The following is a 14440-nucleotide window of genomic DNA, read 5'->3' as shown; positions in this document are numbered from 1 at the left end:
ACCAGTCAACATCTGCAAAGAGAGAGTGTTAGAATTATGGGGTCCATGATCTTTAATTGCGACAGATCATTGACTTCAAATACTTTGTCCAGCTTCCAGAGATGCTAACTGATCCATTGAGTATTGGGTGATTTCACCAAATGTCAAATGAGCGTAGATCCCCCCCCCTCACGTGACCGAAAAATTTAACTGGAGGACATATGTCACTTCGGTACATGTTAGTGAATGGGGAAACACGCACTTTCACACCCGTTAAAAACATGGAAAACGGCCGATTTTTGAGCTGAAATTTTCTGTGCTAGTCGGGGTGACCGTGAAGCACAGCGACCTAAATTTTCAGGCAAAAAAAAAGATAGAAAGTAAGGTAATTACAAGAGGGAACTGAAGGTGGAAAAACAGCGGAAGTGAACAGCAGACATTTGCCGTGGAGATTTAAAGATCCAAAATATCGGGAATTATCGCGTTTGCTCGCTGAATTTCATCAAAAGTAAGTTAATAATGCCTTACTTTTGATGAAATTTCAGCTCAAAAATCGGCCGTTTTCCATGTTTTTAACGGGTGTGAAAGTGCGTGTTTCCCCATTCACTAACATGTACCGAAGTGACATATGTCCTCCAGTTAAATTTTTCGGTCACGTGAGGGGGGATCTACGCTCATTTGACATTTGGTGAAATCGTCCTATATACAATATTTTTTGTTTATTGCAGATTTTCCGCATTTGCCATGTTTTACTTTTGCAGAAGTAATCAATGGGTTGTTGTAAGGCTGATGTAACTGTGCTGGAATGATCAGTCTTGTTAACAAACAAATGATTTAAATGGATAAAATTAACACAGGCCGCAAGCCTCGAGTGAGAGTCCCACTTCGGCAATTTTTCAGGCGACTGCCGGTGACTGTCAAGTTGCCAGCAGTCGCCTGAAAAACCGGCAACTGGTATGGCGACTGTCAGAGTGGAACACACACAAATACATCACTTCCTTCACCAGCCCGTTATGCAGGCGGGGTACTGGGCAAGCGGGCGGGCGGGGGGGGGGGGGGGGGGGGGGGGGAGCGCTGTCTGAGTTAAATTCACACGGTGCCGAGCCAATGTGGTACAGACACACACTGCGATGAACAGGAAGGCTGGCGCTGTAATTAAGAAGCTAAAACACACAGTGTACAGTAAGTCCTTTAAAAGAGGGGGGAGAAAGAGTGGAGACAACTTTTAAGAAGTCAGAGATATACGGCTGTGAAGCTCGGTGGACATTAACATTACCGGTCGATTATCCTTGGTTCTGAAAACTACTGCTTACGGTTTTTTTTCCCCCAATGAGCCAATGAAATTCACCGGTCAGCACCGGCTCCAACTTACGAGAACCTAAGAGAACCTTCGACCTCCTGGCGACCCACCAACGGCACGAGAATTCTCGCTACTCTCCAGGGCGGCTTCATTCTAGTTGCATTGAAAGATTAGCGGCGACCATAATGAGGCCGCGACTAGTTCCCAGAATGTGGGGACTCCTCACGACCATGAAGGGACTCCCCGGCAACCACCTGCGAACATGTGGCGACTGCATAGTCTCCTGCAGTCGCCTAAGTGGGACGGGCCCATGAGCAGGTAGTTTTTACAGTGCTAAACAAGTGTGGAAAATGTTCAGAGACAAGCGTAACATGGGGTAATGTGAAGATATTAATTTTGCAGGAAAACAGAATTTTCTTTTAAATTGTTTAGGTTTTTTAAATTATCGACTCCGCCAATCAACATGTTATTGATCGAATAGTATTTCCAGTTTCCTGTCGTATCCTCTTGGATCATCAAAATCTTCTGATCTCCGTCTTGAATGTACTCAGTGAGTAGCTGATTTCCTTAACACTTGAGACTGCCCCTCAACTTTGGACTCTCCATTGTGAACTTCTTGTCATCAATTCCATTAATCCTTCATGTATACCTCAATTAGATCACATCTGATCTTCTAAAATCCAGTGAGCATAAGGCAAGCGTCCTCAGTTGCCTTTTGTAGGACAATTCCAATTTTTCATGATTGGACATAAAATTACATTGCATTAATTTCATCCTCTGATACAGAAACCAATATAACATGGAAATATGTTCTTGCAGAAAATCTATAAAGTCTTAGCACTGCATTTATACTTTGCAGTAAAGGCAAATGTTCCATTTGCTGCCTTATTTGCTTTGCTGTACCAACGTATTTTTTGTATTTTCCTAATCAGAACACTTAAATCTCTCAATTCATGAACATATACTGGTTTCAAACCACAAATCAGTAAGAAAACATTGCCTTTTTATTCTTCCTGTAAAACTATTTAACCTCACACTCACACGCATAAAACTCCATCTCCACCATCCAGTCCATTTGCTTAAAACGTTGGTGCCTTTTTCAGACTCTGTATCCTTCTTACAATTCATTTTCTCGCCGTGCTTTGACATAAGCAAGCATAACTACCTTACACTCCCTTCCCATCTAGGGTATTGAGATAAATTGTGAATAGTTGAGTATACAATATTGATATTTGTGGCATGCAACAAGGAACAATCTGCTGACTATGAATATGCCTATTTTTCGTACTATTGGCCTTTGATGGAAGTGGGGAGATGAAATTTGGGTATCTGGAACGGATCAAAAAATTAAAATGCAGGAACAATAAGCAATTTGGGAGAAATTATTTGTTTATATGGCAAGAGAGATGGGTGTAAGAATATACAAGTTTTATGAGCAACATCTGTTGCTTCTAGAGATTCCTGCCCTCTGGTTTCCTCAATGAGATATATGGTTTATACCTTCAAGAAACGTACTGTCTCTTCCACATAGATCCTGAGGCTCCTTGAATGACGATACTTATTTTGGTTTCTGGTTTGCGTGGAAGTAGCTGCTCAATTTCTTCATTAACGGAATATTTCTGTGATCAGTTTGAGTTTGCATCAAGATCCAGAGTCAACTGCAGGAAGAGTGAGCCCATGCTCCGGTAACTGGCCTGATCAATCCTCCATCCCCATCACCATCAGGTCTGACCACCTGAAGGTGCTGGGGATTGGTTCGGAGGGGGTAAGGCATGCAACAAGAATTGGCTGGAGCGGTTTGTCATGGTCAAGCAAAAATGAGATCTGTGGATAGCAGGACTCCCTCTCGATAACCAGAACAAATGTGGTCAGGAGATGTGAGGTGCTTTCGGGGCTGCTGTAGTTGACACTGATGTGAACAATCACCCGCTCCTCTGCTTCAACGATCACCCAGGCTGTCTTCCAGTTCACCAGCAGGTTCACCAGGTCACGATGCACAAATCTGCAGACTATGTGTGCGACAGCTTGCCCAATATCGCTCTCATCTAGATGGCCACCTTCGTATGCAGCTGCATCAGGCTGTGCGTGGAGCCAAAGCACATGGGTACCAAGTGTCATTACCGTCTAAGGTTCTACAGTGTTGCAAAGGATGGTCCTGCCACCAATGCTGGAAATTGTTGCACCGCTTATCTATTGTAGAAAAGTTCTTCCAGACCAACACCTTTGACCACATCTATCAGGCATTGGTCAGCATGGAGCATCCTTCAAGCAATGCAAGACAAGGACTCAATGGATCTCGTGGCATGGCTCTTTGTGCAGACTGTCCAGTTTGATGAAATGCCTCATCACCAGAACTCACCAACAAGCACCAAAACCTCACTTAGCTGGCAGTGAGAAGGGCCCTCCCAGTCTGATCCTTCCTGCACTGTTGGAATCTTACTAATGCACACTGCCCTCATGATGGCTGCTAGAAAGTAGATGGTTGCACACTTCTTCGAAGAGTGTGGAATTGCGGAGAGGGTTTGGCGAATAATGCAAGTGTCCTTGTCACGGTTCATCCCAAACAGCTCCTTTTGCACAGCACAGTGCTCAGTCAAGGTTCAGTCCGGCTAGATTCGATCTGACTACGGGTGCTGTTTTTACAGAGTTTGTATGTTCTCTCTGTGACCACATGGGTTTCCGTTGGGTGGTCCAATTTCCTCCCACATTCCAAAAACATACAGGTTTGTAGGTTTATTGGCATTGGTTAAAATTCTAACTTGTCCCCTGTGTGAAGAATAGTGTTGGTGTACGCTGTCTGTCCAAAACTTGTTGGCCGCCTGCACAGTAAGATGTCCATCAGGGAATATTACTGACTGGCCCTATCCCGATTGCAGGACCATGTGCTGAGGAACTCACTGAAGCTTGTTGCAGCCAAAGCCAAGGCTCTGTGGGGGTGGACCACTGCTCCTTCCACTGCTGGACATTGAGGGGCAGAATCTGATGGGGACACACCTAAAACAAGGGAAGGGATATCACCCCAGGGGCAACATAGGTGGGACACTGCATAGTATGACGCTAGTTAATGTATAGACTGAGAATGTCTGGAGTCTTTGTGTTGAATATACTTTTATTCTGAAGAAAGTTAAATACTGGAAAAAATTGTCTGTAGTGGCATACCCACAGGATACAGCACTGTTGAAGTCACTTATTTAGATACCTGTTCCCAGATGTTTGCAAGAAAACATTTTTCAACTGGGATCGGAACAACTGTGTTCAAATTCATAGGTAGGTTGCTTGCTTCATTTGATGCAAATAAATGATTTATGTTTTTGAGGACATAAAAGTTATTGCTACTGGAATCGCATGTCATACATTAGAGACACTGATTAATTTTATGTGGTTATCATTAAATAGAATTTTAAATTACAGATTATTAATCTGAATTTAAAATTTACAGCTGCAGTGGTCGGACTTGTTCATACTTCTACTTGTCTAGAAACTCAACCACCACCAAATTTGTACGTTTTCTTTTGTTTGGCATAGTTGAATCCCCTCGCTCAAGAAAGCACGTTCGGTTTGATTTTTTTTTGCTCTCTTGATCCCACCCAGTTTTATTCAGCAAAGGCAGAACCATTTCGACGCAGAGGTGACTCGGATAGAAATTTACAATAGGATTCATCAGCTTTATCCGACCAAGTGACACAGAGCAGGCGATAACTTGTCCTACATTGCCACATCTCTGGCGATGAAATCCATACCGACAGTTGGTTTTAATTTGTTTTTGTGCGTGGGGAAACTTGGGTCTTTTGCAATTCGCCCCCCCTGGTAACCTAGCCTCCCCAGCTCTGATCATTTTACTTTGCTGATTGGCTGGGTTTGTATTTTCAAATGTATTTTGCGAGAGCCAGAGAGCTTCCCTTTCCTGCTCCGTGCACAGGATCAACGCCGGACGACAAGGATCTATAGACCCCTTTGCCGCGCAGCAAACGAGGTAAGCACAACACGCTATTAAATATGTTTTACAAATAAACAATAGTGGGTTCACTTGACAAGAACGAATGTTACTCAACGTCCCTCTTCTTCCCCCCCCTCCCCCCCAGAAAAATTACATCGGCAATTCAGACTTATCTTTGATACCTTGTTGTGGATGTCAGATGTTTTATTTCCGCCGTGTTTTTAAAATATTAATCATTGTATTTTATTTATTTCAAAAAAATCTGCTCAATTATTTCGTTTGCTGATTTTTTTTTTCGGCGGGAATGGGGACACTCGGCCTTGGGGCTTCATCGTGTGTTTTACGCGTTTCTTTTACTAGGCCTCGAGGTTTTGTCTTTAATTTTAAAGTGTTTAAAATAGAGTGGGGGGGTGGGGGGCATGGTTTGTTTTGAGTCGCCGATTCATGTATAATCAGTAAAACAAAAAACCAAATCCTAATTGCGGAATTAAGAATGATCACCGTGCGGAGTTGCTCGGAAGATGCGGGGTTTGTGTGTGTGTTGGGGAGAGGGTGGTGGAGAGGCCTGTGAGCCGAGGCCCTGTGCGAGCCGCTCCGGGGCGACGGTTGAGCGGGGCCGCTCGAGCTCGTAGTTTGAACGGCACCGCGTTCCATTTGGCAGAAGGCGCCAAATGCTCACCTTGCTTCCCGCCTCTGCCGCAGGGCGCCTCCATACTGCTGCCCAAGATGGACGGGACTCCGCATTTTTCTCCGGTTTAAAAAAAAATGACGGCTAGTTTTGTTCTCAGCTTTCATTTTAGTTTTGTTGCCATCTTTTATCGGGCCACTCACCACGATTTGGGGGCTGCGGGATATTCAGAGATACTGAATGAAATTCTCAAATCTATTACAACGTCCTACTTGGACAAAGTATAATTTAAAAGTGTTCGATACACGGATATAATGTTTCACGTTTCTTTATGTGAACTTGCTTGTGCGAAATAGATGTCTTGTTTCCCGCGTTAAGGATTGCGTTTCAAATCAAGCTTCATTGCCTGCAAATGGAAATGCCTGAATTCGGCATTAATGGTAGCAATGTTACAAAATTTTGAGATTTAAAAAAATCAAGTCTGCAATTTATCCCATCAGATAAAGCATAAAAATAAGTTTAATTTGACACCTAATTCACTTTCATATCTTCAGTATTAAAAAAGTTATGGCCATTTTCATACTCGGAAATTAGCATCTTCCCTATTGCTTTTGCATTGACTTAACACAAAAGCTGTGATCGAAGGACAGTCAAAAGCCCATAACTTTCTTAAACATTAAGAGAACTGAATGAATTTTTCAGTTATTATAGATTGAAGCATTCAGAAACAAATATAAAACATCTTACTTGGATGACCTGAAATTAAAGCATATAATTAGTTAATTACCTAATTGTAGTCAATTACAAAATTGACCGTTGTGACGGAAATAGTAATAAACAGATTGCCTTGAAAATTCAAAGATGTGATATTCTCAAGATCAGAACTTTAATATTATTGTATTATATGCTGTACGTCCATGACAGATAGGTAAATAAATTACAATTTCTAGCAATAGATCAAGTCTTTATGGAGAAGATCAGTTGCTAGCTGGTACATTGACATCTGGGTTGTGGACCGAGCATCAAAAATGTGTCTAGAAATCGATTTTCGTGACCCACGTCACGGAACTACACAGAAATATTACACAGATTTAGATGAAATATAATTGAGAAGGATATCATAACTCATCAGTGCGGAAAGCTGCACATTAATTAATTAAATTAATTTTGAAAATGAGATTGGGAAAGTAAGCGTCATCTAGGGGCCAATGCCCATATTACACAATGGGCAGCCTATTTCCGTGTTGCAGTCCATTTAAACTATATTATATACACACACACACACACACACACACACACACATATACATATATATATATATATATACTCGACGAGTATTCATTTTAAGCTACAATGAGCCTATATTTATGTTAGAGACCCCCCCCGATGGTGCCTTTGCAAATGAGGGCCAATAGCTTTAACCTAAAATTACCCTAAAAGTGTTACATTGTTTGAGTATCTGTAGTTTGTGTATGTCTGTGTATACCTGTCAAACGTGGATGTAAGTGTATATGTATGGATGTGTACATGTGTGTGTGCATGCATAGAGGTGTGCGTATGGATGGATATATGTGTGGACGGGTGGACTGTCACAATGTCATTCACCAGCACGCCATTATCATGTATTTCACTCATTGTTTAAATAATTTGACCAAATAAACAGTGAAACGATCGACGTTAAAATAAAACTTTATATAATCATTTATTTCCCAAATTTTTGTTTACATTACATCTGATCTTCATCTGAATATTCTTCATCAGATTCCAAGTCTTTTGAGCAGTCCATTGATAAGTTAGTTCAAGTGGATGGTCAGGCAGAGTCTACCATAAAAATCTCATAGTTATTAAGTCTGCATGGACTTCAATTCATAAAATTTCAACCTTTTCTTAATGTTAATGAGAATAACACTATTACGACCATAGATAGATTAGTACGTTCACACACACACACACACCAATTCATTGATACATAAACATCAGCCATTTCTGACCATCTCTCACTCTAATGGAAGCCTATAAAGTGCAGTGAATTCTCCCGTGGTCGGGGCCTGGAAACGGCCGCTACGGACGGCACTATGTACAGCCTCCCCCCCCCCCCCCCCCTGTTATGGATACACATAGTTTAGGCCCTCATCTTCATGAATGAATGAGTGAGTGAATGTACAGCCTCCAAATTAATTTTTTCACATTATAGAAGGGTGCAATTAAATTAATTTAAGTCCATACAGATTAACTTTCATAAATTCAGACTTTAGATTAATTTTTTATTTTATTTTTTGCACAATACATGGGACTAAATATGGGTAGACAATAACACAAAATGTAGACTATTTCGATGCTCTTATGACATGATTGTCCAAAAAAAAGAGCATTTAAATAATCTTGCGAGTGGATTTTTCTGGAACACGATCGATTGGAACGTTGCATTTGCGGTGAATTTGAACCCCATATCGGCAGGAAAAACACTGCCGGTTCGTATGGGGCCCAAATCACATTTTCGCAACGTTAAATTAGATTAAAGCCATCCCAAGAAGCAAGTTTATATGTAAAATACACGACTCGCCCTTTGTTTTGTCCCCTTCATGCGATCCATCACGTTGAGGGCGTTAGAAGTCGCTTTTTATTTTAATCAAATTATTAAATTGTCGCTGAAGGTAAGTTTTGTAACATTGCTATTAATGACAAGCAGAATATTATGAATGAGCAAAGTAAAGATAGTTTTATTTTATTTATGAGTAAATGCGGGAGATTTATGAATGCAGAGTGTTTGGCTTTTGGAAGGGCTATAAGTATGGAGGAATGATTGACAAAGGATACAAAATACATGGAATAAAAGAAAAAGCAAAAAGTATTAAGCTGATCAGGTAACATCTGCAAAGAGAGTTAATATTACGGGTCCATGATCTTTAATTGCGACGGATCATTGACTTCAAATACCTTGTTCAGCTTCCAGAGATGCTAACTGATCCATTAAGTATTTGCAATTATTTTGATTATTGTGGATTTTCAGCATTTGCCATGTTTTACTTTTGCAGAAGTAATCAATGGGTTGTTGTAAGGCTGAAGTAACTGAGGTGCTAAAATGATCAGTTGTTAAAAAATGAATGATTTAAATGGATAAATTAACACATCTGGGTTAAATAAAGGGCAAAAGCTTGGAGGGAGAGTGAGCGGGTAGTTTTTACAGTGAGGAAAATGTTCAGAGATGAGCGTAACATGAGGGAATGGGAAGATATTAATTTTGTAGGAAAAGAGAATTTTCTTTTGAATTGTTTAGATTTTTAAATAAAATTGAATGGAAATGTCCCCATGTTACTGATCATATAGTTTTTCCGGTTTTCTGTCGTATTCTCTTAGATCATAAAAATCTCAGTCTTGAATGTACTCAGTGAGTATGCACAGAGCTTTTGAAAGGGATAATTCAAAAGACTTGCAACAACATATGCAAAGGAATTTTTCATCGGTCGCAAGTAGCTGGTTTCCTTAAAACTTGAGATTGCCCCTCAACTTTGGACTCTCCATTGTGAACTTCTTGTCATCAATTCCATTAATCCTTCATGTATACCTCAATTAGATCACATCTGATCTTCTAAAATCTAATGAGCATAAGAAAAGCTTCCTCCATTGCCTTTTGTAGGACAATTTTCATGATCGGACTTGTAAAATTACATTGTACTAACTTCATCCACTGATACAGTTGCAAATATGCTCTTGCAGAAAATCTATAAAGTCCCAGCACCACATTTATACTTTGCTTTAAAGGGAAATGTTACATTTGCTGCACCAAAATGTTTTTGCATTTCCTTAATCAGAACAATTAAATCTCTCAATTCATGAACATATACTACCAACTACAATTTCAAACTACAATTTAGAAAGAAACATTGTCTTTTTATTCTTCCTGTGAAAGTATTTAGCATCGCACTCACAGGCATAATACTCCATCTCCACCGCCCAGTCCATTTGCTTACAGCATTGGTGCCTTTTTCAGAACTGATCACAAATTTAAAATGCGGGAACAATAAACAATTTGGGAGAAATTGTTTGTTTTATATTGCAAGTGAGATGGGTGTAAGAATATTCAAGCTTTATGTGCAACATCTGTTTCTGGAGATTCCTGCCTCTGGTTTCCTCAAGGAGATATGTGGTTTATACCTTCAAGAAACATACTGTCTCTTCCATGTAGATCCTGAGGCTCCTTGAATGACAATACTTTTTTCTGGTTTGCGTGGAAGTAGCTGCTCAATTTCTTAACGGAATATTTATAGCCTTGTTCTTCACACAAATCTGGACCCACATGTGCGTGGCCTTTGCTTTTCACGTAAAAGAAAGGATACATTTTTATTTTGCTGAAAGTATAATTTAAAACATGCAAAGTAGACAAAATGATCGTTATGGACAAATTTGTTGGGGCAGCAGATCTATTAACTGCCTATAAAGTAAGAACTTGTGCGACTCCTGACCCACAGCAATGTAATTTATAATAACTGGCCTCAGAAAAAACATTGTGTTCTATGGCAATTAGAAATGAGCAAAAGATGCTGGTCATGTCCAAACACTATGAATGAATGAAATAAACTTTTTCATTTTAATTGTTTGTAGTATATTCGTTTTGCAATATGAAAATGCACTGCTCCTGAAAAATTTGTAGACCACATTTTTCTTTCAGCTTTTAAGCAAACATAATATATTTCTAAAACCTGATCAACCAGTTTAACAATGCGGTTTTGAGTCAAAATAACGCGCCTCTTTTCTATTGTAAATGAGTATGTCAGCTAGTGTCTGGATTTGAATAAATAATCATGATCTTGAACTTTTCTCGCAGCACAATAACCACACCATTGCAGCTGCCCACAAGATGGCGCAAGCTGAAAGGCCCAAGTTTGTTTTGGAAGGCAAAATTGAGGCCTTGGTTTTGGATTGCCTAAACCTTCCTGAACAATGAGATTAGTAACCGTGAAGGTAGACAAAAATGCTGGAGAAATATGTGGATAAATGTGAGGTTATCCATTTTGGTGGCAAAAACGGGAAAGCAGACTATTATCTAAATGGTGGCCGATTGGGAAAGGGGGAGATGCAGCGAGACCTGGGTGTCATGGTACACCAGTCATTGAAGGTAGGCATGCAGGTGCAGCAGGCAGTAAAGAAAGCGAATGGTATGTTGGCTTTCATAGCAAAAGGATTTGAGTATAGGAGCAGGGAGGTTCTACTGCAGTTGTACAGGGTCTTGGTGAGACCACACCTGGAGTATTGCGTACAGTTTTGGTCTCCAAATCTGAGGAAGGACATTATTGCCATAGAGGGAGTGCAGAGAAGGTTCACCAGACTGATTCCTGGGATGTCAGGACTGTCTTATGAAGAAAGACTGGATAGACTTGGTTTATACTCTCTAGAATTTAGGAGATTTGAGAGGGGATCTTATAGAAACTTACAAAATTCTTAAGGGGTTGGACAGGCTAGATGCAGGAAGATTGTTCCCGATGTTGGGGAAGTCCAGGACAAGGGGTCACAGCTTAAGGATAAGGGGGAAATCCTTTAAAACCCCGAGATGAGAAGAACTTTTTTCACACAGAGAGTGGTGAATCTCTGGAACTCTCTGCCACAGAGGGTAGTTGAGGCCAGTTCATTGGCTATATTTAAGAGGGAGTTAGATGTGGCCCTTGTGGCTAAGGGGATCAGAGGGTGTGGAGAGAAGGCAGGTACGGGATACTGAGTTAGATGATCAGCCATGATCATATTGAATGGCGGTGCAGGCTTGAAGGGCCAAATGGCCTACTCCTGCACCTAATTTCTATGTTTCTAAACTCAGCAGGTGAGGCAGCATCTATGGAGCGCAGGAATAGGTGACGTTTCGGTTCGAGACCCTTCCTCACTGTGAAAATAAGCTTAAAATTAAAACGATTGATAATTAATATCTATTAAAATATATTTAGATATAAATTGATTGAAGACATTACCTAAAAAAAAATGTTTTAAACACCTTCATTTTTTGAAGGTTGGCAACCCCTTTTAATTGAATAGGAATAAGATATGTATCCAGCCCCTCTGCTCATTAAAATTAGCAACCGCTCTAAGACTGGTGAATTCATAACTGAACCTCTGACCACCTGAGGGTATTTTACTTTCCAAGTTTCAGCACATAGGTGCAGAAATCCAGAACTTCCTGATGAATGTATTTCAGCTAACAGGTATTTTTGATTGGAACAGCCTGTGAGCCAGTAGTGCATTGCCTATATGCAATACATTGTTTGGAAAATGCAGTTTATTTTTGATGTTATCTTAGTTTTTACATCTTGAATCGGTATATAGTTTAAGTTTTACGTTCCAAATTGGCATTAAAAAACTTTGAACTAAAGATTAATCAAATTTTCAGAGAATATAATTGGGTTTTACTAACAAGGTTAGTCGCAGCATCTCCTGGAATGAGGTATGAACAAACTGGTTCAGGAGGTGGGTAGCAGTGTGAAAGAAGCTCTTCTTAAAAAGAGGCCGTGCTGGAATAACTCAGCAGGCCAGGCAGCATCACAGGAGAACATGTTTCAGGTTGGGAGCGTCCTTGAAACAAGAGAGATGGGGCAGAAAAAAGCCTGATGGGTAATTGGATGAATCGGGTGAGGGGGCTTTTTATATGCAGTTGGATGAAGGCCAGAGATGAAAAGACAAAAGGTGTGAGATAAAAGGATTGAAACGTTATGAATTGTGAAGCTAGTGGAAGGAATGTAGGAGGGAGGGGAGAAATAGGCGCTGGTCCAGGTGGGGCAATGAACAGGGAGGTTGTTGGAGAAGAAGGGAGAGGGCAGGGGTTTGTAGTTACCTAACATTGGAGAATTCAATGTTCATGCCATTGGGCTGTTAGCTACCCAAGCAGAATATGAGACACTACCTTCCGTTTGTGTGTGGCCATACTCTGGTAATGGAGGAGGCTGGTATGGGAATGGGCAGAGGCGATACAATGGTTAGTAACAGGGAGATCTAGTGGGCCTTTATTAAAGAATCTCTGATGTCCTGGAATGGAAAGCCTCATCCTGGGATCAAATATCAAATGCAGCGGAGGCAGATAAACTGAGAATTGTGTATTTACAAGAGGCATGTTTGGTGGGGGGGGGGAGGCTGGGGTATCTTGTCAGAACACTTTCTTTAGTGCAGCTGTAGCGTTTCGAAAGTCCACAGGCGACTGCGGTGGAGCTCTCAAAATTGGACTCCAGCATAGGCCGCCAACTCCTCAATGTTAGGCCACAGTGCGGACTGAGATAAGATGGGGGGGGGGGGGGGGGGGGGGGAATCACGTCCCCGTCGAGATACGAGATTAGAAAAGGTCCCCAAAACAAGCTAAAGAACACTAAAAACATGCATTTGTCACAGACAATTAAAACACAAAGAAGGAAAGGACAGACAGACTGTTGGCGAGGCAGTCAATGCTGTCACCACCCTGTGGTCACCCTGATTGAAAATACATTGCTAATTGCCAAGTTACTAGTCATGACTAGTTGATGATGATTACATGGTCGAGGCAATACCATGTTAAAATATAGTTCATAAAATCATTGAGCATGCTTCAAATTAATTCTAATCCCTTGTTTTTGAAAAGTGAATTAAAATCTTAAACAATAATCTTAGCTGTTGGTATAGTAATGCCAACAGTTCTTAATATGATTCTTCAGCCACTCATTAATATTTACAGTTTTTGACCTTTTTCTACATTTTGGTGTTCTAAAGCCGAACTTGTCAAATTTATTTTCATTATTATTTAATGCATACTTAGATTTTGTTTTGTCTTTCAAGTTGCCACTTTAAACATTTTTTTAACAATTCAAGCTAATGTTTAAAGATTGGAGATTAAATGTGCTACAAAATTGTGGACCTGCGCCGAAGTACTGTTTAAACTTTGTGGCCCCAAAATAGTAATAAAAATTTGAACATCCCGAGTGATGGGTAAGGATTGCTGTTCAACATTTATTTTAAGCTACTGTCAAACTTGCTGACTCTTCCTATCAATTTGTTTTAGCTTCCTACTATATCCACTTATTGTTATATCCAGAAACCTGTCTGCAGCTGTTGAATTTGTGTGATAATGCTCTAAGAAAGATTTTAGTTGCTGGCCTATCATACACATTAAACACCTTTTAAAATGTTGATATAATTCTAAAATACAAATATTTGCAGGATAATAAAGGAATGACTGGGAGAATGGGAAGAAAGCTGGCATGTCCCAGATGAGCCAAATATCCTGGTGTGCTACAAGGTTCAATGTTTAAGTGACCGATTATATCCTTTTCAGATCTACAGGTGGTATTTTTCTAACACACAAATTGCAAGATGTCAGCCCGAAGTGGAAAAAAGAAAATGTCCAAGGTGTCACGCTCATCCAGAGCAGGAATTATTTTTCCTGTTGGCAGAATGATGCGTTACTTGCGGAAATCAACATTCAAATATCGTATTGGAATGGGAGCACCTGTTTACCTGGCTGCAGTCATAGAGTACCTGGCAGGTAAAAGTCTAAATTTAGAACATAAAAACCAGGTTAACGTCTAAAGCTTAAAAACAAATCATTTTTGAGGAATCAAAATGTTTCTGTTAATTTTGGAGGAAGTTTTAT

General features: G+C 40.3%; 1 protein-coding gene across 3 annotated transcripts in view; it reads left to right on the top strand.

Moving 5' to 3' along the window:
• Positions 1 to 14440, top strand: part of LOC129712970 (core histone macro-H2A.2-like) — a 33836-nt gene that overhangs the window by 1456 nt on the left and 17940 nt on the right. Inside the window, exons 1-2 of one of the 3 annotated variants that reach the window (XM_055661784.1) lie at positions 4965 to 5252; positions 14123 to 14332. In XM_055661784.1, the coding sequence (XP_055517759.1) occupies positions 14161 to 14332 (172 nt within the window). In that variant the 5' untranslated portion in view covers positions 4965 to 5252; positions 14123 to 14160. Of the gene's footprint in view, positions 1 to 4964; positions 5253 to 14122; positions 14333 to 14440 lie in introns of those variants that run through there. The other 2 variants (XM_055661786.1, XM_055661785.1) reach the window with 2 other exon arrangements.

Source organism: Leucoraja erinacea, chromosome 34 (assembly GCF_028641065.1).
Source record: "Leucoraja erinacea ecotype New England chromosome 34, Leri_hhj_1, whole genome shotgun sequence".
In the NCBI taxonomy this organism is placed as follows: domain Eukaryota; kingdom Metazoa; phylum Chordata; class Chondrichthyes; order Rajiformes; family Rajidae; genus Leucoraja; species Leucoraja erinaceus.
This window is presented reverse-complemented; position numbering and strand designations above follow the sequence as displayed.